The sequence below is a fragment of the Cimex lectularius genome, unplaced genomic scaffold (genome assembly GCF_000648675.2).
Source record: "Cimex lectularius strain Harlan isolate CLEC.00 unplaced genomic scaffold, Clec_2.1 scaffold74, whole genome shotgun sequence".
In the NCBI taxonomy this organism is placed as follows: Eukaryota; Metazoa; Arthropoda; class Insecta; order Hemiptera; family Cimicidae; genus Cimex; species Cimex lectularius.
The window spans coordinates 1,260,005-1,284,372 of NW_019392795.1; the positions used below are offsets into that span (position 1 = coordinate 1,260,005).

The following is a 24,368-nucleotide window of genomic DNA, read 5'->3' on the forward strand; positions in this document are numbered from 1 at the left end:
ATTTAAAAAAAATATATATATTTGAGCTCTTGTTTCTTTACTATGTATCTGTTTAGCTGATTAATGATGTTGCTTAATGTTTTATACTGTAAACTGTTGCTACAAATCTATGATTTTGAAATAAGGTGTCGTACAGTTTTGTAGCCAGGCTGATTGAAATAGCGGCAATTCATGTTGCTTTGGCTAAAATTTGTGAAAAATTAATTGGGGAAAACTAGATTTTAAGTGGTTTTTAAAAAAAATTACGTATTTGAAGATGTAGTTTCTGGCGTGGAACTTCCAAGATGAGGCGTTGTTACCGTAACCGTTTTCATTAATTTAATATTCAAATACCATTATAAATAACGGGGTGATGTAAAAAGCGAATTCTTTGTTATATCAGAAGACAAAAATCGCCACGCCCTGCCCACATTTTATCGGGCAGAAAAGTCAGGATGGATTATTTCCCCCGTTGCGCAACGAAAGTGCGAGACCGTGTTAGGTAATACCGCTGACCCTTGTTGTATGAGGTCGGGTTAATTGCAGGTCGCCGTTCACCGGACGTACAAAGGGGGGAAAAATAGAAATGATATTTTTTTCTTTCCCCCAATTATCCTAGGAATTGTATCAACAACTCGCCGGCTTTTCGGCCCTGGTCTGTGGGAACGGCGGAACGTGAGCTCTCAAGTCGTGTTGGACGCCTCCAGCCCAATGGCAATCCCTCGATGGCCTTTGCAGCATGAAAGACCACAATGGGGCTCCAAATAGTGAATGAAAAATGTACGAAATTACTTTAGGAAACTTAAGTTAAATCGTCAAAAGGCGAAAGATCGACATGGTCAAGCTTGAGCAGTTCAGATTAAAACATTTGCAATACGCAGACTTTCACTCGTTATGACCTGACCCAAGGAACAGCCGGAGCTGAGTTGGACTGCATTTTTACAATCGGCTAATCATAAGGATCCACATGCCTAAATAGCACTGTAAGATCATAATCCGGGAAATCTAGTGTTACTAGCTGTTCTGCAGTGTCATCATTTGCCTCAATGCAGCAACAGACAGTGACAAGATTACACGTAACCAAGAAAAATAATAAAATTAATATAAAAACATGCAATAAAAACTATCTATAAATCAACATAAAAAAATGCAGAAACAGACAGTGACAACAAGATTACACGTAACCCAAGAAAAATAATAAAATTAATATAAAAACATGCAATAAAAACTATCTATAAATCAACATAAAAAAATGCAGCAGCAGACAGTGACAACAAGATTACACGTAACCCAAGAAAAATAATAAAATTAATATAAAAACATGCAATACAAACTATCTATAAATCAACATAAAAAAATGCAGCAGCAGACAGTGACAACAAGATTACACGTAACCCAAGAAAAATAATAAAATTAATATAAAAACATGCAATAAAAACTATCTATAAATCAACATAAAAAATGCAGCAGCAGACAGTGACAACAAGATTACACGTAACCCAAGAAAAATAATAACATTAATATAAAAACATGCAATACAAACTATCTATAAATCAACATAAAAAATGCAGCAGCAGACAGTGACAACAAGATTACACGTAACCCAAGAAAAATAATAAAATTAATATAAAAACATGCAATAAAAACTATCTATAAATCAACATAAAAAAATGCAGCAGCAGACAGTGACAACAAGATTACACGCAACCCAAGAAAAATAATAAAATTAATATAAAAACATGCAATAAAAACTACCTATAAATCAACATAAAAAATGCAGCAACAGACAGTGACAACAAGATTACACGTCACTCAAGAAAAATAGTAAATCTTTTTTATCTCAACTAAAAACCTTAATTAATTGTAAGATATTAATTGGTCAAGCGGACCACGAAACTAGTGAATTTAATAAGTTTAAAATGAAGTATACTTCAACTAAAGCTCTCCGTGGCCATTTCATTTGTCGCCGAGAATCGAATTGATTACACATTTGAAAAATGGCAAAAAGGAGGGAAAATTCAAAAGGTGTGGTTGAGATGGGAGGTTGGTGTCCGAATGGATCGAGGTCACATAGCTCAAGTGGTAAAGCAGCGGAGTATCAAGCCGAAGGTCGTGGGTTCGAATCCCGCTCGTACCATTGACTTTTTTTATCTCAACTGAAAACCTTAATTAATTGTAAGATATTAATTGGTTAAGCGGACCACGAAACTAGTGAATTTAAAAAATAATAAAACTAATATAAAAACATGCAATTAAAACTACCTATAAAACATTTTAAAAAAATGCAGCAACAGACAGTGCCAACAAGATTACACAAATATCAAATATCAAAGATTTTTTATTTGGCATATTGATTTAATTCATTTACACTTTTTCCTATAGCATTATTTAAATTCATCTATCTGAATTAATTTTAATGTTATCAAATTTAAATAATCCAATAGTATAACAAAAAGTACAAAGATCAAGGAGGCGATAGGTTATAGTCAACTGGCAAGCTTCCTATAAAGGGCAGAATACTGTTCCACGGCTTCCATTAGATATATTAGCATATTAAGAACACTCTTTACTGAACAATAATTATTAAGAATCCGGCGCAAATCCACCCTTAGCGATTTTTGCAAGATTTTAATGCTGAGACAAGAACAAACTGAGTGTTTGCCAATTTTAATAACTTTGATGATTACGGAGAAAAAGCGGTTGGTTTAATGAACCCTTTGGCTTCCATATTCGAAAAAAATTATATTTTAATTTATTTTTGTGTAGATTAAATGCTGTAATGTGAACTTTTCAATAAGGCAATACATGTAAGTGATTTTTATATACATCCTACAAAAAACGCCTGGAATCATAAGAGAGAACGGATTCTCAAAAAGACGAGTGGTGGTCCATTCATCCAGGAGGCGGTGATTCCCCGACAGGCTCTTCCTTTCTTTCTACACAGTCAACGGCATCACTAACTTTTACCTAACAGCCAAGGAACAGGCCTAAATGAATGGTGGTTGAAGCACAGCAATAAAAAGAAAGAAAAAACATAGACATATTAGTTTCGGATAAATTCGGCCGCAAATCCGACATTTTCTCCCGGCTGTACACGTCGGAATTAGGGAGGAAAGACTGAGACTACTGTAACGACCCGAAAAAGGAGAAAAAGAAGCAAGTGCACATTATCATCCCGGATACGCCTGGTCGATTTACGCAACAACGATAAAACAGGCGTGATTTAACACTCCGGCCGTCATTAACACGCCGAGAATTGTCTAAAACCGTGCGAACGGATTGTACGACTGTGACCGATTACGTGCTACAAATGTCTACCAAATAATTTCAATATTTACCGTTTAAGGAATAAGATTTTTGACCACTTTCTACTGATGCGTTGATGTCAGAAATTTGGCCTTATAAATATTTCAAGGTTAAACAAATGAAATTATCAATTTTTTCTTTCAAAATTGCAAGTTTGAATGGGTTCACTGATCTGTAGGTAGTTTTAATTGCATGTTTTTATATTAGTTTTATTATTTTTCTTGGGTGACGTATAATCTTGTTATCACTGACTGTTTCTGCATTTTTTTGTGTTGGTTTATACGTAGTTTTAATTGCATGTTTTTATATTAGTTTTATTATTTTTCTTGGGTTACGTGTAATCTTGTTGTCACTGTCTCTTGCTGCATTTTTTATGTTCATTTATAGGTAGTTTTAATTGCATGATTTTATATTAGTTTTATTATTTTTCTTGAGTGACGTATAATCTTGTTGTCACTGTCTGTTTCTGCATTTTTTTAGGTTGGTTTATACGTAGTTTTTATTGCATGTTTTTATATTAGTTTTATTATTTTTCTTGGGTGACGTATAATCTTGTTGTCACTGACTGTTTCTGCATTTTTTTATGTTGGTTTATACGTAGTTTTTATTGCATGTTTTTATATTAGTTTTGTTATTTTTCTTGGGTTACGTATAATCTTGTTGTCACTGTCGGTTGCTGCATTTTTTTAATGCTGATTTATAGGTAGTTTTAATAAAAATATAAACAAAAACGATAGTTTTGTCTCGTGTTAAACATTCTTCTTTTTCTTCATCTTCTTCCTTGTTTCATTGTTTCCAGATTTGTCGATTTCAGCATACATTTTTCTTCTTTTTTGTTGTGTTTATTGAAACCCGTAATGAATTAATTTATCACCTATAATCAACAATGTTCGGAAGATGGTTAGGTGGAAGGTCATGACGGGAAAGCCTCAGGAAAAAAGGGAGGTAATTGATTTGGTCCTCCGGGTTGGATTTTTTTTGTGGTAAAATTAGCTGTTAAATTTCAATCTGAACTGAATAATTTATCTGGATGTTATATTTTATGTGATTTAGAATCATACTGGATCGAGAGTTAATTCTTAAACCTAAGCATTTCTTCCTGAGGAAAAAAGGGAGGGAATTGATTTGGTCCTCCGGGTTGGATTTTTTCTGGTAAAATTAGCTGTTAAATTTCAATCTGAACTGAATAATTTATCTGGATGTTATATTTTTGTGATTTAGAATCATACTGGATCGAGAGTTAATTCTTAAACCTAAGCATTTCTTTCTGAGGAAAAACGGGGAGGGAGTTGATTNGATCATCTTCAGGGCCTGGGATTTACAAACATTGTTTAAATTTAACAAATAGATGTAGGATGTGGAAAAAATTGAATTGTACAATACAAAAAAATATTTTTTATATTCCATGAAAGTATTTCTACTCACTCAAAGTGATACGCAGAAAACAAACACTTCAAGTTAGTAGAAATACTTTGATTGAATATAAAAAATATTTTTTTGCATTGTATAAATTCTCTTTTTTCCACATCCTACATGTATTTTTTAAATTTAAACAATGTAAATCCCAGGCCCTGAAGATGTTCTCAATAAACATCGAAACGTTGGCATGATAAAGAAAATGTTTTTCTGAAACCTACATCACACCCGACCGCATCTCACGATATCTGAATAATTACATTTTTATTTTATTGCATTCTTTAGGCTTTTTATTATTGAAATCTGTAAGAGCAAACATTATGTTTTTGGCTTATGTTTAGATTTGTTGAGTTTTTAATTAATTAATATCAATAAACATTGTTTTGAGGCTAGATAAGTGATGTTTTTAACAGGTCTATTTCAATTTTTTTTCAATTCTTTATAGAATCTCTATAAACGTCAATTTTTTTCTAGTTGTAGGCAAGGGTTAAAGATTTAAACTTGACAAAAGAGATCGCCTCAGCTTTGGCCGTTCCTGAGAAAAATAACGTACAAACGTCATAAAATGTTGGAATTTGGAGGTGAGAAGGTCCAAATATTGAAAATAAGGCCTGACAACATAAAGAAAATTCGGGGAATTACGATAACACGCCTTTTTATTCAAATCCGCCAAGCCTTTACTCACTTTTGAACCGGGAATCTGACCCAACCATCCGCTTGTTTTATAATAAGGATTTATGTTTGTAGGGCAGGTCATCTGATCTTGTGTTGTGTAATAAGGTCTGTTACGGTTACACGTTAGCCGAGAGGCATCCGACGGTTGTTAAAAGAGATCTCCGAAATGCCAATGAGACAAGACAGCCATCGATGAAAAAGTGAAACTGGGCCCACAGGAAGGAAATAACGGGATTTCAGGTCAAGACACGTTACGGAAACAAATTTTTTGCACTTGCACCGGCTTCGCGAAACAGTCTGAATCGCGAGGAGAAATGTTTAGAGGTAAAGCAACATTTCGCTTCCCCGGGTGAGATCATTAAATCTTCGATGATAGCTTTACGGACAAGATTGTAATAGTGTCATCAAAGTGAAAAGACCCTATATGCAGGGTATTAGGCTACTCGTTTTACAAATTTTGCTCATAGAATCTACATTCAAAATTGACTTAAAAAATCCTAATTACTATGGTCCTAATCTCAACAGTTTCGGAGTTGTTCCTTTTTTTTTATTTTTTAAAATTTCACAATCTTGCTTCAAATAAACAATGATAACTCCAAAACTGAAAGGTTTTGTGCAAATCCGTTGATACCATTCAAACTACGATAAATTTCCAATAAGATGTGATCAATATTAAGCTTGTAAACGTTGGTAAAATAAGCGTTTTAGTAGCCAGAAATTTGAAAAATATTTTTTTTCAAGGTGAAAAATTTACTATGGTGATTCTAAACTATTATTTCCAAACCTAGAAACCAGCAAATTTCAGAAAAAGTACACCAATTAATATCCTTTTTAGCGTGTAATTGCTTTTTTAATTAGTTTTTTCAAAGATGAAGAAATTTATGAAGGAAAGGGAAAAAACCATGGTTGGCAGATTGGTAAGGTGGAAAGATGAATAATAATAATAAAAAATAAAAACCTAGAGACCAGCAAATTTCAGAAAAAGTACTCCAATTAATATCCTTTTTAGCGTGTAATTGCTTTTTTAATTGCTTTTTTCAAAGATGAAGAAATTTATGAAGGAAAGAGAAAAAAACCATGGTTCGCAGATTGGTAAGGTGGAAAGATGAATAATAATAATAAAAAATAAAAACCTAGAGACCAGTAAATTTCAGAAAAAGTACTACAATTAATATCCTTTTTAGCGGTGTAATTGCTTGTTTAATTACTTTTTTCAAAGATGAAGAAATTTATGAAGGAAAGGGAAAAAACCATGGTTGGCAGATTGGTAAGGTGGAAAGATGAATAATAATAATAAAAAANAGCCCTGAAGATGATCTCAATAAAGATCGAAACGTTGGCACGATAAAGAAAATGTTTTTCTGAAACCAGACCGCATCTCACGATTTCTGAATAATCATCGACTAACGGTCACTCAATCACCACACATTAAAAAAAATTACACCACAAAATTAAATGGAGAACGTTTTCTGAAATTTGCTGGAAATATTAGGTTAGAATCACCATAGTAACTTTTTCAACTTTGAAAAAACATATTATTTTCCAAAGTTCTCGCTTATTTCACGAATGTTTACAAGTTTAATATTGATCACATCTAATTGGAAATTTACCGTAGTTTTCAAAGGTATCAACGGATTTGTCCAAGATCTTTTAGTTTAGGACTAATCACTGTTTATTTGAAGGAACGTCCCGAAATCTTAAAAAATCAGAAAAGTAGAATAATACAGTAAAATTATTAATTAAAAAATCAATTACACCACTAAAAGGGATATAAAATGGAGTTTGTTTTCTGAAATTTGCTGGTCTCTATGTTTGGAAATAGTAGTTTAAAATCATGATAGTAATTTTTTCAACTTTGAAAAAAAAAAAAAATTTTTCAAAGTTCTCGCTACTAAAACTCTTATTTCACCAACGATTACAAGTTTAATATTGATCACATCTTACTGAAAATTTAACGTAGTTTTCAAAGGTATCGATGGATTTTTCCAAAACCTTTTATTTATGGAGTTACCATTATTTATTTGAAGGAAGGTCCCGAACTCTTAAAAAATCAGAAAAGAAGAATAATAATACAGTAAAATAATTAATTAAAAAATCAAGTACACCACTAAAAGGGATATAAAATGAAGTATGTTTTCTGAAATTTGCTGGCCTCTAAGTTTGGAAATAGTAGTTTAGAATCACCATAGTAAGTTTTTCAATTTTGAAAAAAAAATCATTTTTCAAAGTTCTCGCTTATTTCACGAACGTTTACAAGTTTAATATTGATCACATCTTATTGGAAATTTAACGTAGTTTTCAAAGGTATCAACGGATTTTTCCAAAACCTTTTAGTTTTGTAGTTATCACTGTTTATTTGAAGGAAGGTCCCGAAATCTTAAAAAATCAGAAAAGTAGAATAATAATACAGTAAAATTATTAATTAAAAAAATCTATTACACCACTAAAAGGGATATAAAATGGAGTTTGTTTTCTGATATTTGTCTCTAGGTTTGGAAATAGTAGTTTAGAATCACCATAGTAAGTTTTTCAATTTTGAAAAAAAAAATCATTTTTCAAAGTTCTCGCTACTAAAACTCTTATTTCACCAACGATTACAAGTTTAATATTGATCACATCTTATTGGAAATTTAATGTAGTTTTCAATGATATCAACGGATTTGTCCAAAACCTTTCGGTTTTGGAATTATCATTGTTTATTTGAAGGAAGTTCGTGAAATCTTAAAAAATCAGAAAAGTGGAATAATTCCGAAACCATTGAGACTCTGACCATAGTTAATTAGGACTTTAGGACACTCTATATAATAAAATGGTCATCAAACAGTGAAAATAAAACAGTCTAGGTCCATCAATTTCAAGCTCAATACAAGCAAAGAAAAGTTTGTTATAAAAGAAAACGGAAAGAAATAGAGAAAATAAAAATATTTTAAATAGGCAAACCTTCCAGACCAACCCGACAACTAAAAAGAAGAACGCAGAATCTTCTTTGTCAAGGAAGGTACACCGATGGATCTGAACCGCAAGGTACAGGGCCGGAAAAATGCGGTCCATTCAACAGAATTCAAAATTGAAAGGTGTTCAAAGTAGTCAAGCAGCTGTCAGAGCAGGAGGTAAATGAGAGAGAAACTTAAGCCACGGTACTATGCTAGATGTTAAAGATGTCAACTGAATTTCATAGCATCAGTATTTAAAATCAATACTGATAGCTTAGTACCTATCACCTTTAGTTTCCCAACAAGGTCCTGCTTCCTTGCAGCTTGATCATCTTTAATTCCATCTTGCCCTTCAGCTCAGATGATAATACTATGCTTTACTTGCTTAGTATGGATTCAAATATCTGCTTGTACAGACAATCAGCACATGGTGTCCTATCAAGGAATAATTTAAACCCTCACATTTTTCTTGCTTCTTCTTAAACATGGATGACCTTTATGTGTAAGATCCTGTTAGCGTCCTAACAAGACACCATGGACATCTAGCCAATAGTCATCATGTACATATAAGAAGTACCTCATAGTTAAACTAAACATGGACATGCTGGCGAACATCGTCTATCGAGACCCAGAATATGAATGAATTAAGGGATCAAGACGAAGGCGTTTGCTGAACCTAATGTGGACAGTAGAGACAAAACATGTTGAATGAATGACGAATTTCCTTGAAGGATAAGATAAAAAAGCAATTTCAGTTAAAAGTAAGAAAGAATGGGGATATTGACTTGTTTCTTTACTGAACACCGTGGACATCTGATCAGAACCAAGTCAATAAACAACCACGTCCATAAGCATACAAATGAAATTCATAGCTATGTAGTCCATAATGACATTCTTCCTCCTCTGTGATACAGGATTTGAAGGATTCAAGCTGTCTTAGCAAAGAAGCTGACAGAACCTTGAGAGTTCCTAAGGTGGGAGGCAATAAACTTTCGATATTGAATAAAGAATCTCCTTGAAAGATTAGTTTAAAAAACTGATTTAAGAGGTAGCAGAAAGAAAGTGAGGTTTATTGTTTCCTGACTGGAAAACCATGGACATCAAGTTATGTTACTAATTGTCAATACAAGCTGATTACACAGCTAAACTAAATATAGTAATTCATATTGGCATTCATCCTTCACTTAGATCCAATATAGGAAGTCATTGAAGCTGATGTCCTTCAAAGAAGCTGACAAGTCCTCGCAGAGAAACACAACGGAAAAGGTAATAAACTGGAAGGATCTCCATAAATGATTAGATAAAAAGGATATTTGTTTTAAGGTGAAGCCGGAAGACAGTGATCATTGATCTCCTCTTTTGACTAGACGGACATCTGATCAAAACAATGTCAATGAATATCATGTGCTGATTGTCCCGTATAAGCAGAAATCTGAATTCCTCGGCTAAACTAAGCATAGTCATGTTTAATAGCAACAATCCGTTGCGCTCCAGGTTGGAATGGATTGAAGATGATCTACCGGACTTCCTTACTAGGAAGATAACCTACACCTAAAAGCGTGAGAAACACATCCACGTTGAATGTATCAAGAATCTCCTTGAAAGATTAGATAACAAAAGCAATTTCATTTAAGAGGAAGCAGAAAGACAATAAAGTTTTTATTTATTTCCTGACTGGACGCCATGGATATCAGGTTAAGTCCAAGAACAACGCTAATTGTCGTTACAAACTGATACGTGATTTCCCTAGCTAAACTAAAATATAGTTATTGATATTGGCATTCATCCTTCGCTGAGATAAAGCGGAAGGCATTGAAAGAGGTGATCCAGGTGATCCTTGCACGGAAGGTGAAATAACCTTGAGAGAGAGCATAAAGGGAGAGGTACAACTAATCCGAATATTTAAAATTTCTCTAGGAAAAATTAGATAAAAATATTTCATTAAAAGGAAGCAGGAAGAGAATGAGGTTGTATCTTGATAACTGACTAGACATCATGGACATGTGATAAAAACCAGGTCAATGGATATGATGACCGTTACTTGCAGAAACCTGAATTCCACATTTAAACTAAACGTAGTACAATAGTATCTTAAATCCATTGAGTAGTAGTATAATAAATCCATATAATAATAGTATAATAAATCCATTGAGCCCAGGACAGGAATGGATTGAAGACTACCGGAGTCCTTACTAGGAATACACCTTACACCTAAAAACTTGAGCAACCATGTTGAATTGATCAAAAATCTTCTTGAAAGATTAGATAAGAAAAGAAATTTGATTAAGAGGAAGCAGAGAAAGTGGGGATTTTAATTTGTTTCCTGACCGGACACCGCGGACATTTTATCAAGTCGATGACACCATCTGGAGTTTATACAAGCAGTTCCTGACACGTTTTCTGACAGAATGTTAAGATTTTTCCTAAAAAGAAAATGATTTAGTATTCGAAAGACAGCCAGATTAATGTTGTAACTAGAGGAAATGATTAAATAGATCAGGACAGATGTACTGTAAGCGTAGAACATTCCAGATGAGGTATAAAATGTTCTTGAATATTATTATATAAGATTGTTATATATATTGTTCTACGTAGTGTTTTTTACATGAAACTTAAGTGTTTCTAACTTAAAAGAAAAGTAGTTGTAGTGGGAGCAAGTAAGTGTTGGCAGATTGAGGTCAGTTGTAGCAAAATAGCTAACAAACTGTAGAAATAAATTATCCTGAGTTGGTCAATGTTGATCATTCTTCTGACAAGATTTTCGCAATTTTGTTTTTAATAGGTAAAGCTAATTTGCCCCGAAGCAGAGTCGGCGAGTGTCACCTGCTACGGGACCCGGCATACCAGCCAATCTTCCCGGTTTCGTGTTCGGCGAGAAACTGGAAACCAGTCCACTTCCTTTTAACACTCGAGACGCCTTTTGCGACCTCTCTTCTCCCGGATCGCTTTCACCTCGCCGGGCAACGTTTGCCTGTATTTCCAAGCCATCGGGGATACTAACACACATATCGCCCACAATTAGGGTTGCGCAAGAAACTCGGCCCCTCCAAACGATTCTCACGGCTTCACACTGTATCATTATTGTTGCACAAGGATAGGAAAATAGATCTAACGGACTTTTTGACGTCCGCCGGTTGAAACTCGTACAATCAGCGATTGCAGAATGGATGAGAAACGTTCATTTTTCAACAGTGCACACAACCAAAATTGCCAACTCATCCTGCAAGGTTAAAAGCAAATTAAAAGAAAAACACAACAAACTATACACAAAAATTATAAAAAAGTAGACAAACAAGCAAAAAAGTACAAAAACAGGAAAACAAACAAATCAACACAAAGAAAAACAAACAAGTAAACCTTACAAAAAGGACAAACTCAGGCACCCATGCAAAATACAAACAAAAAATCACACGTAAAGCAAACAGTCAGAACAAACAGGCACACACATGTACACCCTTAAACATTTATATATAAAACAAACTGGCTTGCAAACGAACGGCGTACCGACATGTGCTAACAGTATGCACGAGGAAAAACAAATAAAAAAACATAACAAATCAGCACGCAGAAATACAAACAAACAAGTACAGGGGGCGGAAAAACAAACGATCGAACAAACACACGCACATTCTATGTGCCTAGCTTTGGTGTTCCACAAGGTGGCCACATGTCGCCTTTGCTATTTAATATATTTATTAATGATATTGTTAAGTGATTTACAAATAGTCAATTTAACTTGTTTGCGAACGATCTGAAAGTATTTAAAATAATAAAACCTATTGAGAACTGTGGAATGTTACAACAAGACATAACTAATCTAGTCAAATTATGACTCTAAATATTGATAAATGTATATATATTATGCAGAGTGGGGGTGGGCGACCAAGACCCGAGGGGTTAAAGGCCTGGGTAGACTACCCCATCCCTAAAAGGTCCGGGACTTGGTCGGCTCACGTGTCCTGCATAAATCTCTTGGACCTGTTCACAAACCCCAAGATTTTGTACCATTGAATCTCGGAGTGATTTGGTGATGTCCTCTCCTTCAAAAGTTTCAAATCTAGACCTAGCGTACCTATCACACTCTACGAGGTAGTACCTTGCCGTTTCTTTTTTTTATTTCGCAAAAACAGCAGAAAGTGATCTGGTAGAATACCCATTACGGAGAGGTTCTCAGTGGGGATTGGCCCGTCAGGACCTATCAGCCTCCTATTTCCTTTCCTTGAGACAGAGAATAGCCATTTTGATTCTGCTGGTAGATCACCTTAACAAACTCTTTCGATTGCCTGTGTCCGGGATAGATTCCACTCCTTAAGGAATTGTTTCATACCCCAGTTTTTAGTACTATCTCGCTGTGCTCATAGAGTGAGGTAATACCGGTTGTGGCCCGACAGTTTAGGGATGGTTAGGGATGGAAATGTAATGTAATGGAAATGTACATCGTACCTCACACGAGATGGCTATATGAAACAAATTATAACGTAGCAAACATGAACTCACTTCGGGGTATGATTGCTAATAGAGCCGGGTTTAAGGCTACCCAAAAATTTTGGAGCCGGATGAAGCAAAAAGGCTGGCCAGCCTAGCAAGCAGCGCCGCTCAAGCACCAAGACCAACACAGCTTAATAAGATAGCCATAGCTCTTCCCCCATGTCCCAACCGGACGCCTCCGCGGGGCCCATCCTGGGGGCGCCATTTCGGCGCCGCTTAGTTTCTGAAGGCAGAGATCACCACAAGAAGCGACTACAAAGCTACTCAAGGATTACCACAACCAAACACAAGCAAGAATTAAGAAAGGAAAGGAAAGGCCATACCTCCCCCTGAATATTTACCATCCCTTCGAGCCGCCTCCGCGAGGCTCATCCCGGAAACAGTTGTCTACTGTGACGAAGAGCTCGACAGGTGGGGTTGACATGCGGCCGACAGTCAAACACAAAGAATTAATAAGAGAACAAATAAGAACAAGATTGGGGAGAGTGAGGAGCATGTATTATTATTATTGTCATTTATTATATTAATGTTAATTTTATTATCTATCATCAGTTTTTTTTCTTTTTCATGCCCTCTCATTCTGACTCCTAAGTTCTATCAGCTTCCGTCTATAATAAAAAAGCAACACAAAGCTGAAAGCCAATAAACTGTAAAGAGTCGGAAACGGCTTTAGGAACAGTATAAAGAAAGAAGGCCAAGACGGTTGTGGCCCGACAAACGCAGTATTAGAACCTTCTTTGGCCAGGCCATCCGCCTCTTCATTGCCATGGTGTCCTTTATGTGCTGCTATCCAAATAAAGATTACCTTGTTCTCAAACCTGGAAAAGATCCTATTGATAAGATCTACAGTTTCCTCCACCAGTCTAGAGTTTGACAAATCTTTTTGTAATAACCTAAGACTAGCCTGTCAGAAAAAATTCTATCTTTTCCCTTTATCTTATTTTCCATTCTACAACACACATTAACGGCCCAGATTTCCGCCTGAAAAACGGAGGTGTTATTGCCAAGAGATGGTGATTCCTAATTGTGGTATGTAGGTTCCTGCACCACTCCCTCTACCTTTGATAAGTGAACCATCTGTGCAGCAGTCTATGTTACGATGGTCATCATCCAAACTATAATTGTAATCACAAGGGGTGACTACCTGAAAGTGCTTTGTCCCCGAAGGAGTTTTAATCTTTTTATCACTAACGTTTCATAAGAAACTTAGTTCAATTTAACTGTCTGTGATATAGAACAGCTTTAAAAAAATATCAAGGACCTAGGTGTAATTTTTTATTTCTCTTTTTCTTTTAGCCTCCATATTGAATCTATTGCAAATACATATTTGAAACTACTTGGTTTCTTGAAAAGAAATACACAGGACTTTATTTTGCCTAAAAATATTATTTTTTTACTTTGATAAGACCAATCTTAGAGTTTAACTCAGTTGTGTCATCACCTTATTACCACCTTATACTTGAATCTGTCCAAAACAAATTTCTTAAATACTGTACTTACAAACTTGGTCTAAATTCTAGTGGAATAACTGGAAACTCTTAGAAATGTACTGAACATTAGTTCATTGGAAGATCGTAGATCATTTGTTGATATTGTTTTTCTTGTAAAACTTCTAAGGAATGTGATTAGTTGTCCTGAATTGTTAGAGAAGATATGTCTTAACGTACCACAGATACGAGGATCAGATTCACTCCTCTATTCCTTATACCATTCTGTAAAACTACCTAAAAAATGCTCCCATTCCTAGAATATGTACTAAAGCTAATAAGTTAAATAGTGATCTGGACTTATTCTGTTCATCTCTTATCAAAAATGACAGCTGTTTAACTCCACATACTTTGAGTATGGTGCTGTTGTAAAATTGGCTGCTTGCCGCTGATGTAATGCCACAAAAACACAAACCGACAAACAACACAGGCAAACTGAAAGCACAGTAAAAGAAATAAGCAAGAAACGCAAATATAAGACAAACACCAAATACACATGCAACTAAACAAACACATGCAACAAGCAAATGCAACACAAACGAATATCTCTGTATTATTTCTAGCATTAAATATTAAAACGGGCTTTAATAAAGAAATAAGTTTACGTATGTATACGTGATGTCTAGTTATTGCTATTAAAAGGGGGACGATTGTGGAATATTTGCTAAGCAATCGTGTCAGGGATCTTTTCTGTATCGTACCGGATCGTAAAACGCGAGGACGGTGAACGAGTGAGAGGACAAATTCGCAGGGGACTTCAATTAAGGAAAGCAGAGAGCTGAAATCGCCCTCTTGTGCTATCTGGGTCGTTCAGCTATAGATTCAAGCCGGATCAGGCGAATAAGTCGGATAAAAGCGACATTCCTCGGTGTAAAAATAAAACATAGAAAAACTCTGAGAAGAGATATCTCGCTTTGATTTCACTCACACTCTTTGATTTCATAATAATTTTTCAGAGACCAACATTTTCTTAGGAAGTGATGAATCTGATTCCACTCTAATGTAAAACCGTCCACAGTTTTTTAAAGTCTAAACTAACCAAAATCGTGCAGTTATGGTTTAGACAGTTTTTAATCTACCCGAGGAAAACCTCTTTTCTTACGCCATTACGATTTTACGCTAATATATATCTTTTCGATACAAGCGATGAGGATTGAAAAAAATTTCGAAGAGTAAAACCCAAGAAAATGTAAGGCGAGCGCATACAAAATTAAATTTGAATCCACACTGATTTACCAGTAGTCTCAGCCTGACGTTATTTTCCTTCCCGCCGTCTTCATTGAGGATCCATGAGTTCAGCGTGAATTGGACCAACATAGACAAAATTTGTGCTTAGTTCCTAACCGATCGATCTCTTGGTCTCGCTGGGTTTTTCTGTCGAACATAATAATCTTCTGTGTGTCTGATGGTTATGGGTTGTGTTAGCATATCTGCCTGATTTTGTTCTGATTGGTGGTGTTACATTTTACCTGGTTTTGTGATGCAGTCGTTTTTCCTTAACGTGTTTAGGTTCTTCTGTTTTATGTTTTTTTTTTTAATGTGTGTTTTGGGGCCAGATGTGTCTTGTGCGTTTTTGTTCTCTCTCTCTCTCTCTCTCGCTCTCTCTCTCTCTCTCCACCTCCCTCTCACCCTCCCTCTTGGTCTATTATTGTTTAAATAAGATTTTGTTCTGTGTTGGTTGATTTGATTTGTGTTTGTGTACTTTTTGTTGTAGTTTTATTTCGTTTTGTTCGTTTCACGATTACGGTTTTCTGTAGTGTGATGTGTGGGTAGATTTTTTTAATCGTTTTGCTGAGTGATTGGTATTTTTAGTTTTTATTTAGATTGTAGTGTTATTTTTGCGACTTGGTATGTCTAACCCGAATCCTATCCAATTAACTTCCAACATCAAAGAACACCTTGAGTTTACTGAAGCCTAAAACAAAATAAGGAAAAATGTACACAGCGCACATTTACGTTGAAAAAACAGTCTTGCCCTATACTGTACATCAACAGCAAAATGCTACAGACTTCCACTCAAGTCTTAGATCTCTAGACATAAGACGTAGAATCCTCACGCAAAACCTAAGAGGCAAAAACTTAAAAAGTTGGTCAAATATGGACTTTTAGGACCAAAATCTGTTTTGACGGTGAAAACTCAACCATCAATATAAAAGACTGCGTCCACTAGGCAAAGGGTGAACCGTGTGGTTCCGTCAAGCTTACCAAATTTCAGCGAATCCGATCTTTCCAATCATTAGTCCTCAGGTAAATTTCTGACCTACTGCTGGTCCGAGGTTTCGATCGATCCTAGCCATACTGCCCAAGCCTTAACTATACTTTTCCATATTGAGAACCCGTCAACTTCACCTTAAACGACTATGACCATGAGACCAGGCCCAGCGTTCGATGTTCTTAACCTGTGTCTTCAGGATGTAGTGCTGGCCAAAATATATTTTCATATGTACAGGCTACAAATAAGTATTTATTTAAATAAAAATAAATGGCAACTACACATCTTTCAACAAATCCATCGTTTTTTTCTCTCTTATGAATCCTTAGTCCAATTACATCTCTTCCTACAAATCCATCACTTTTCTCTCATATGGAACCTTAGTCTAACTAAACATCTTCCTACACATCCATCACTTTTTCTTCTCTCTTATGGAACCTTGTCCAATTACATCTCTTTCTACAAATCCATCACTTTTCTCTCTTATGGAACCTTAGTCCAATTACATATCTTCCTACAAATCCATCACTTTTCTCTCTTATGGAACCTTAGTCCAATTACATCTCTTCCTACAAATCCATCACTTTTCTCTCTTGTGGGACCTTAGTCCAACTACATATCCTCCTATGAACTGCCTTTACCTGTAATATGCGACATATAATATTGCCCAAAGCTTTTTGAATAAAAAATCCTCGGTTAACTGTCAGGAGAGATTGACTTAGTACAATTTATTACCTATTACAATCGTTGGAAAGGGGAATCAACAAAAGCTCACATATTTTATCATGCATTTCTAATTTAGATTTATTTACAAAGGTAATTTATAGGGTTCTAAACCCCTTAAAGTTTTCTGTAGGTCAGAGAAATCGTTTCGATGTTACCACGATTTTCGGGAAAAAATTTTGGCGAGAAGACAAAACATTTGAGTCGATTATTTTTTTTTCCAAAAATTTATATTCAGGGTCCAAAAAATCTTCATCGCTAGGTGACAAATCATGTATTTCAATATCCTCGCTACCGGAACTATGCACGATAATTCTCACCTTGGTAGTTATGCTATTTATGCTCCCATTGATACTTTATGGGCTTTGAAATAGTCCTTGAGGCGTTGAAGTTTCTTCTTAATTAAATCCTGGTTTTGCCAAGTTATTTGATTACATGACTGAGATGATTTCTTAAGAATTTATTTTATATATATATATGTTGTTAATAAATATTTTGCGTGTATTTTCACTATTCGATCTTAATTTGATGCTTATGGAGTAAGGATTATCCACTGAAATTGAAACAGTCTAGCCAAATGACATGGGCCGTTTTCAGACCATCGGGTTTCTCAATCGTCTAGCAAACGAAAGATCGAGCTGAAAACGTAAATATTTTTGCTCCAGTTCTGAAACATCCCCAGTTTGCCAAATCGGTTGTTAGCCGCGCTTTGCCAAGGATGTCCAGTTGACGGTCGCCCTCTCACCTGCATAACTCGTCGATATATATTTTTCAACTAGGTCGGCCGATGGAACCCGGCCGTTCTGGAACGGACTGATGCAAGAGCGAGACGGGACGGACAAGGAAGGGACGAGGGCCCCTTTCCATCCACGGTTCTTAATGTACAAGAGAGGCGTGACGCAACATTATCATCGCCACTTCCCGCTGCCGGGCGAGGCCGCCCCTCATTTTGGCTTTGAACTTCCAATTTGCCGATCCGAAACTTTTACCAGAAAGGGACCAAATGAAATAAAGCTAGAACGATTTCTGATCGTCATTGTGTAACGGCGGAAAAGTTTATTTTTGTTCTGTTCAGAAAGCACACTTCAAAACGCGCTTTAGTAGTTTAGTGTTCACCAACATTTCAACACACAGGAAATCTGTTCTCCCGGATCTATCACCATTACCCTCTTCATTTGGGGAGAAGCTAGAGCCAATATTTAGCCTTAGCTGATGTAAGGACAGGCTACATAGCTTACTCACCTAAAAAGAGTAAATTAAAGTGTCAGGAGGAATGGTTGCTTAGGTGTGTTGACGCAATGAACCTGTTAATGCAAATTATATCTGGTATACAGATTATTGCACCTAAGACCAAGTATTGGCACGGATCCGGTACCTTAATGGACAAAGACATTACAGCAGAAAGCAGGAGGATGCCTCAGAGACTAGAATGTCTGGGCATTACTGCAGTAATTTGAACGACCACCAATGCAGCGCTGTAAGTCCTGAATCTACCACCTCAACATATCTTCATCCTTCGAGAGGCTAGAGCCAAAATCCACAGGCAAGCACAAGCAGACAGAGTTCTCGGAATTCCTGCATCCAAAAATACAGATTTGAACAAAAAATTTCAAATTAAAATACGCAATAGAACAGACAGGATGAAAGCGATTTCAGTTAATGGTACTGCAGTGGGTTCTATGAATGATAATGGTTCATGCTGCTATCTGTGAAGGCAGGCATTTTTATTCAAATAAGCTTTGGGCAACATTATATGTCGCATATCACAGGTAAAAGCAGTTTATAGGAGGATATATAAATGTACTAAAGTTCCATAACAGAGAAAAGTGATGGATTTGTAGGAAGAGATGTAATTGGACTAAGGTTCCATAAGAGAGAAGAAAAAGTGATGGATGTGTAGGAAGATGTATTGTTAGACTAAGGTTCCATAAGAGAGAAAAGTGATGGATTTGTAGGAAGAGATGTAATTGGACTAAGGTTCCATAAGAGAGAAGAAAAAGTGATGGATGTGTAGGAAGATGTATGGTTAGACTAAGGTTCCATAACAGAGAAAAGTGATGGATTTGTAGTAAGATATGTAGTTGGACTAGGGGTCCATAAGAGAAAAAAAGTGATGGATTTATAGAAAGATATGTAGTTGGAATAAAGTTCCATAAGAGAGAAAAAAGTGATGGATTTGTAGACAGACATATATTTGGACTAAGGTTCCATAAGAGAGAAATGTGATGGATTTGTAGGAAGATATGTAATTGGACTAAGGTTTCATAAGAGAGAAGAAAAAGTGATGGATATGTAGGAAGATGTATAGTTAGACTAAGGTTCCATAAGAGAGAAAAGTGATGGATTTGTAGAAAGATATGTAGTTGGACTAAGGTTCCATAAGAGCGAAAAGTGATGGATTTGTAGGAAGATATGTAATTGGACTAAGGTTTCATAAGAGAGAAGAAAAAGTGATGGATATGTAGGAAGATGTATAGTTAGACTAACGTTCCATAAGAGAGAAAAGTGATGGATTTGTAGTAAGATATGTAGTTGGACTTAGGTTCCATAAGAGAGAGAAAAGTGATGGATTTGTAGTAAGATATGTAGTTGGACTAAGGTTTCATAAGAGAGAGAAAAGTGATGGATTTAGTAGTTGGACTAAGGTTCCGTAAGAGAGAAAAGTGATGGATTTAGTAGTTAGACTAAGGTTCCGTAAGAGAGAAAAGTGATGGATTTAGTAGTTGGGACTAAGGTTCCATAAGAGAGAAAAGTAAGTGGTCTGTAGGACAGCATTGTATATTGTGGTTAAGGGGTGGTAGTTTTATATGGAATAATGCAAGTAAAATATATTAAATAAATTTATTGAAAACTCATTATATACACAAAAATATATTTTACAAATTGTTAAATATAATAGTAATTAATATATCACATTTATAAGATACCAATTATATATGAAACATATTTGTAACATACCTCTTTACAGTTTCCATTTCGATTAAATACAACTTTTTATCACAATGATACTACAATTTGTACTCTCACAAGTTTTTATCTTTAAAAAAAATCTAACTGGTTGTTTATAAAACAAACAAAAATTGTATTTCCGTTTATTTAAATTAAATTAGTGATGTATATTCCTCTTTATGGAATGCAAAGTATGTACAAATTTTGGTAACTAACTATTTACATGAAATTAAATTTTCTTTTGTTTAAAAAAAAATTCATTACTACTTAAGTGCTCTGGTTATTTATAAATTATTAATTTCACAATATAAACTTATAAAAAAAAAAATCACTGGTATGTATAAAAAAAAAAAAAGAGTAAATTAACACAATCATACAAACCGCACGGGGAGACAGCTATTCCTTCTCTACAGCTTTGGTATAAATAAAGACAAATATTTTGTAACATAACCACCTGGTTAGTAATGAGCAAGCGTTGTGCGTTATTAAATTTTATCAATACTGCCTTCCATAATTCTGTGGCCTTTCTGGAAGCTTCTTCGGCACCATTGGTACAGAACGCCTAAAAAATCAAACATTAACATAAAGGATGTTGTCTTTATCAAATAAACAGGTCTCACCTTCCACATCCATAACTTTAAACATGAAATTGAATTATTTAAAAAAAAGAGTTAATTAGTAATAAAATATTAATAAAAATAAGCTCATAAGGGTTTTGTGTTATTGCTGAACTTTCACTTATTTGGCATTAAAAAAATTTAAGCACCAGAAAATAAAATGTATTTCTCCAAAGCCAACTGTGTATTAGCCAGCGACTGAAAAAGGCCAATGATTGCACAGGTCATGTTAGGATTAAATGAAAATATGAAGAAAAAGAAGTGCTAATCTGTTAAGTTTCCATTTAAAAAATAAATAATGAAATTACATTTATGCTTTTGATTTGTTGAGAAATAAGTCCTGTTGTTGCACGACTACAAATTTAGTGCCTCTCTTCCTGCCTTTACTGACTAAAAAGGCAACATTTTGAAATCAAATGTGACATCGCGTTTGATAAATTGCAGGACCAACGAACAGATCTGGTATTTGATTTTCAATCACTGCACAATAAATGTGAACAAAAGCTCATTTAAAATCACTTAATTAAAAAGGTACTTTTCCCTTTTTAAAATTATTTTAGGTACTGTCTCTAATGCCTAATCGGTACAACACTTCATATTCCTTTAACATACTTAAAACTTCTCTTCTGAATTAAATATTCTTGGGTTGGAAAATAAGTTTAGCTTTTGAACTACAAGTTTATGATGGTCAACCTGTCTCTGTTAAAGCACTACCATCTAATGCTATTGCGCAGTTAAAAAGTAAAATTGCGCATAAAAAATTAGTGGTTTTGTTCGGAATACTTTAGATGCATTTGTGTAACGAATTTTTCATAATGGAAAGAAATAACATGCCTTAGCAGTATATTTCAAACAAGGCAAACGCGATGTGGAGGACAAACAAAGCATGTGTACCAAAAGTAGTTTGCTAAATTTCAACATTAGTGAAGCACCCATCCAATTTAGGGTGATTTTTGTTTTGAAAAAAAAAAATCGATAAAAATCCATCACAAACTATGCGGGGAATTACTGAATTATTAAACGTTTCCCATACAAGTGACCTATGGGTGCTGCAAACTTTGAAGTCAATTTGGCTGTTCATATAATCGCTGCAAATATCTCATTTTTAAAGCGCATAATTACAGGAGAAGGAACGTTTTATTGCTCATTACTCCATGATAATGCTTAACCCTATGTATTGGGAGATTTTCGTCAACGACACGTTCACCGTACAGTCAGGACCAGTCGATATGCGATTTTCACATGGCCAGACTTTTGAAAGAGGCTTTGGACAGCATTTCACTATTGATGAAATATATGGATTCGCGCTCAACTGTCCGCATCCCTTGTTTTATTTTGACAGAATTAAAACATTTTTTAATCAAATGAATAAATTTAAAAAAACACTAGTTTTAGTGGTCCGCTTGACCAATTAATATCTTTCAATTAATTAAGGTTTTTAGTTGAGATAAAAAAATCAGTGTCACGAGCGGGATTCGAACCCACGATCTTCAGCTAGATGCGCTGCTGCTCTACCACTTCAGCTAACGTGACCTTGATCCACTCGGACACCAATCCACTCAGACGAGTTGAGATGGAAAGTTGGAGCGGTGTATCTAGCCGAAGGTCATAGGTTCGAATCCAGCTCGTGACACAGACTTTTTTATCTCAACTAAAAATGTTAATTAATTTTTAAAAACGTTGATGCTTTTCTATAATCTAATGGCCCTCATTAGCTAGTCAAACCAAGAACCAAGCCTACTTATTTAATATATATAAAAAAAAAACAAGTGAAAATATCATTTGTAGGCTTTAGAAAATATAATTCATTGTTTCACTATTTCGTGGTCCGCTTGACCAATTAATACAAGACAATCAATTAAGGTTTTTAGTTGAGATGAAAAAAAGGGAATGGCATGAGAGGGATTCGAACCCACGACCTTTGGCTAGATACACCGCTGCTCTACCACCTGAGCTATCGTGACCTCCATCCACTCGGACATCAACTACCCATCTCAACCCCACCTTATGAGTTTTCCCTCCTTTTGGGGGTTGAGATGGGGAGTTGATGTCCGAGTGGATGGAGGTCACGATAGCTCGGTGGTAGAGTAGCGGCATATCTACCCGAAGGTCGTGGGTTCGAATCCCTCTCGCGCCATTAGCGTTTTTTCATCTCAACTAAAAACCTTAATTAATAATTCATTGTATTGAGTCATAAAATAAGTCTGTAGTGTTTTTCAATAAATCTTTTTTACCCCCTTGTGTTTTGAAGCTATGTTTATATACTGTGTTTTTATTTGTCAATTTGAGATCTCGTAGTTTTATGAGGTGTTTATTAATTTAAAATAGAGGGAAAAACATTTTGTCGTTTTAATGGGTTTTTTTTCCACAAAAGGAAAATCCCAGATCAGACCGCTAGGAAAATTTATTAAGGTGATGACGTTTTAGGAGAAAGCACAGTCTGAGGCAGTAAGTTGGTTTGCTTGGGTCAGAAGAGAAAATTTTGATTTATAAGAGACCAAGCGCTTTGATCAATGTTGGGCCAAATTCTAACTTTTTGTCACAAATAACAAGTCATCACAATGGTACTTAACATATCTCATCTGATACAAGGGTTTCAGCAAACCTGAGAGCAGCTGTATATGTTTATCAGAGCAATATACAGATTCCTCGCATGTTGGCTGAGAAGAATTTATTTATTGAATCTAAAATGCAATGTAAATGACCAAATTTGAAAAACATTGATAAATGCGGATGAAAAATTGTCCTTTGTTTTTTCAGAGAGGAAAATCCTGGGGAAAATAGAGCAACTGTTGACAATTCCAAAAGACCAAGGGCTTCTTTTGTCCCATTTCTAGTGTATTTTACACAATTTTGAAACGAATAGTCAACAATTGACTAAAATTGATCAGGATCAGCAATTGGCTAATTGCAAGGGTATTATTTTCCACCAAAATAACACTCACCCAGCATTCTTTGAGCACCAGAAATTGCTGGAGCATTGCTGCTACCCCACCCCCCATATTTGCCTGATTTCGCCCTTTCAGGCTTTTCGGACAACTCTAAAAAAGGTAAAACTTTATTCCACTTGAAAAATGCATAAAACACACTGAGGATTCCATTGCTCAAAAACCTGATAAGTTCTGTGAAGATAGAATTACAAATTTACAAAGACGATGGCAACTATCAGTAAAAAAAACTGATCATTGTCGATTAAATTTGACAAAGTGTGTATTTATCAAAAAAAACTATACGGACTTATTTTACGATATTCCATAATATTGTGTAAAACTAGTAAATTAAAAAATGGCCTGGATTAACTTTTTGCCCCACACGTTTGAAGGTTAAAATAAACACATTAAATTTCTTGGTGATAAGGCATAACAATTTCACACAAAATAACATCCATCAACAATGATTTATATTTACATTTATTTGCAATACATTTTTTATATATATATATATTCATTTTTTTTCTCTTCTAAATACACTGGCTAGACAATAGTGGTTTTTCCCTCGTTTTTATATATATAATATAATACATAACCAAAGTGCAAATTTTCAACAGTCAAAACAGCATTTCCTCAACAAATTTGCCTCTTTT

At 35.1% G+C, this 24,368-nt stretch overlaps 1 protein-coding gene across 1 annotated transcript in view; it reads right to left on the reverse strand.

The window, feature by feature from the left end:
• Window positions 1-20,541: 20,541 nt before the first annotated feature.
• Window positions 20,542-24,368, reverse strand: part of LOC106667509 (dynamin) — a 44,116-nt gene continuing 40,289 nt past the window's right edge. Inside the window, exon 19 of the mRNA XM_014395484.2 lies at window positions 20,542-20,730. Coding sequence (XP_014250970.1) covers window positions 20,664-20,730 — 67 coding nt within the window. The 3' untranslated portion in view covers window positions 20,542-20,663. The remainder of the gene's footprint in view (window positions 20,731-24,368) is intronic.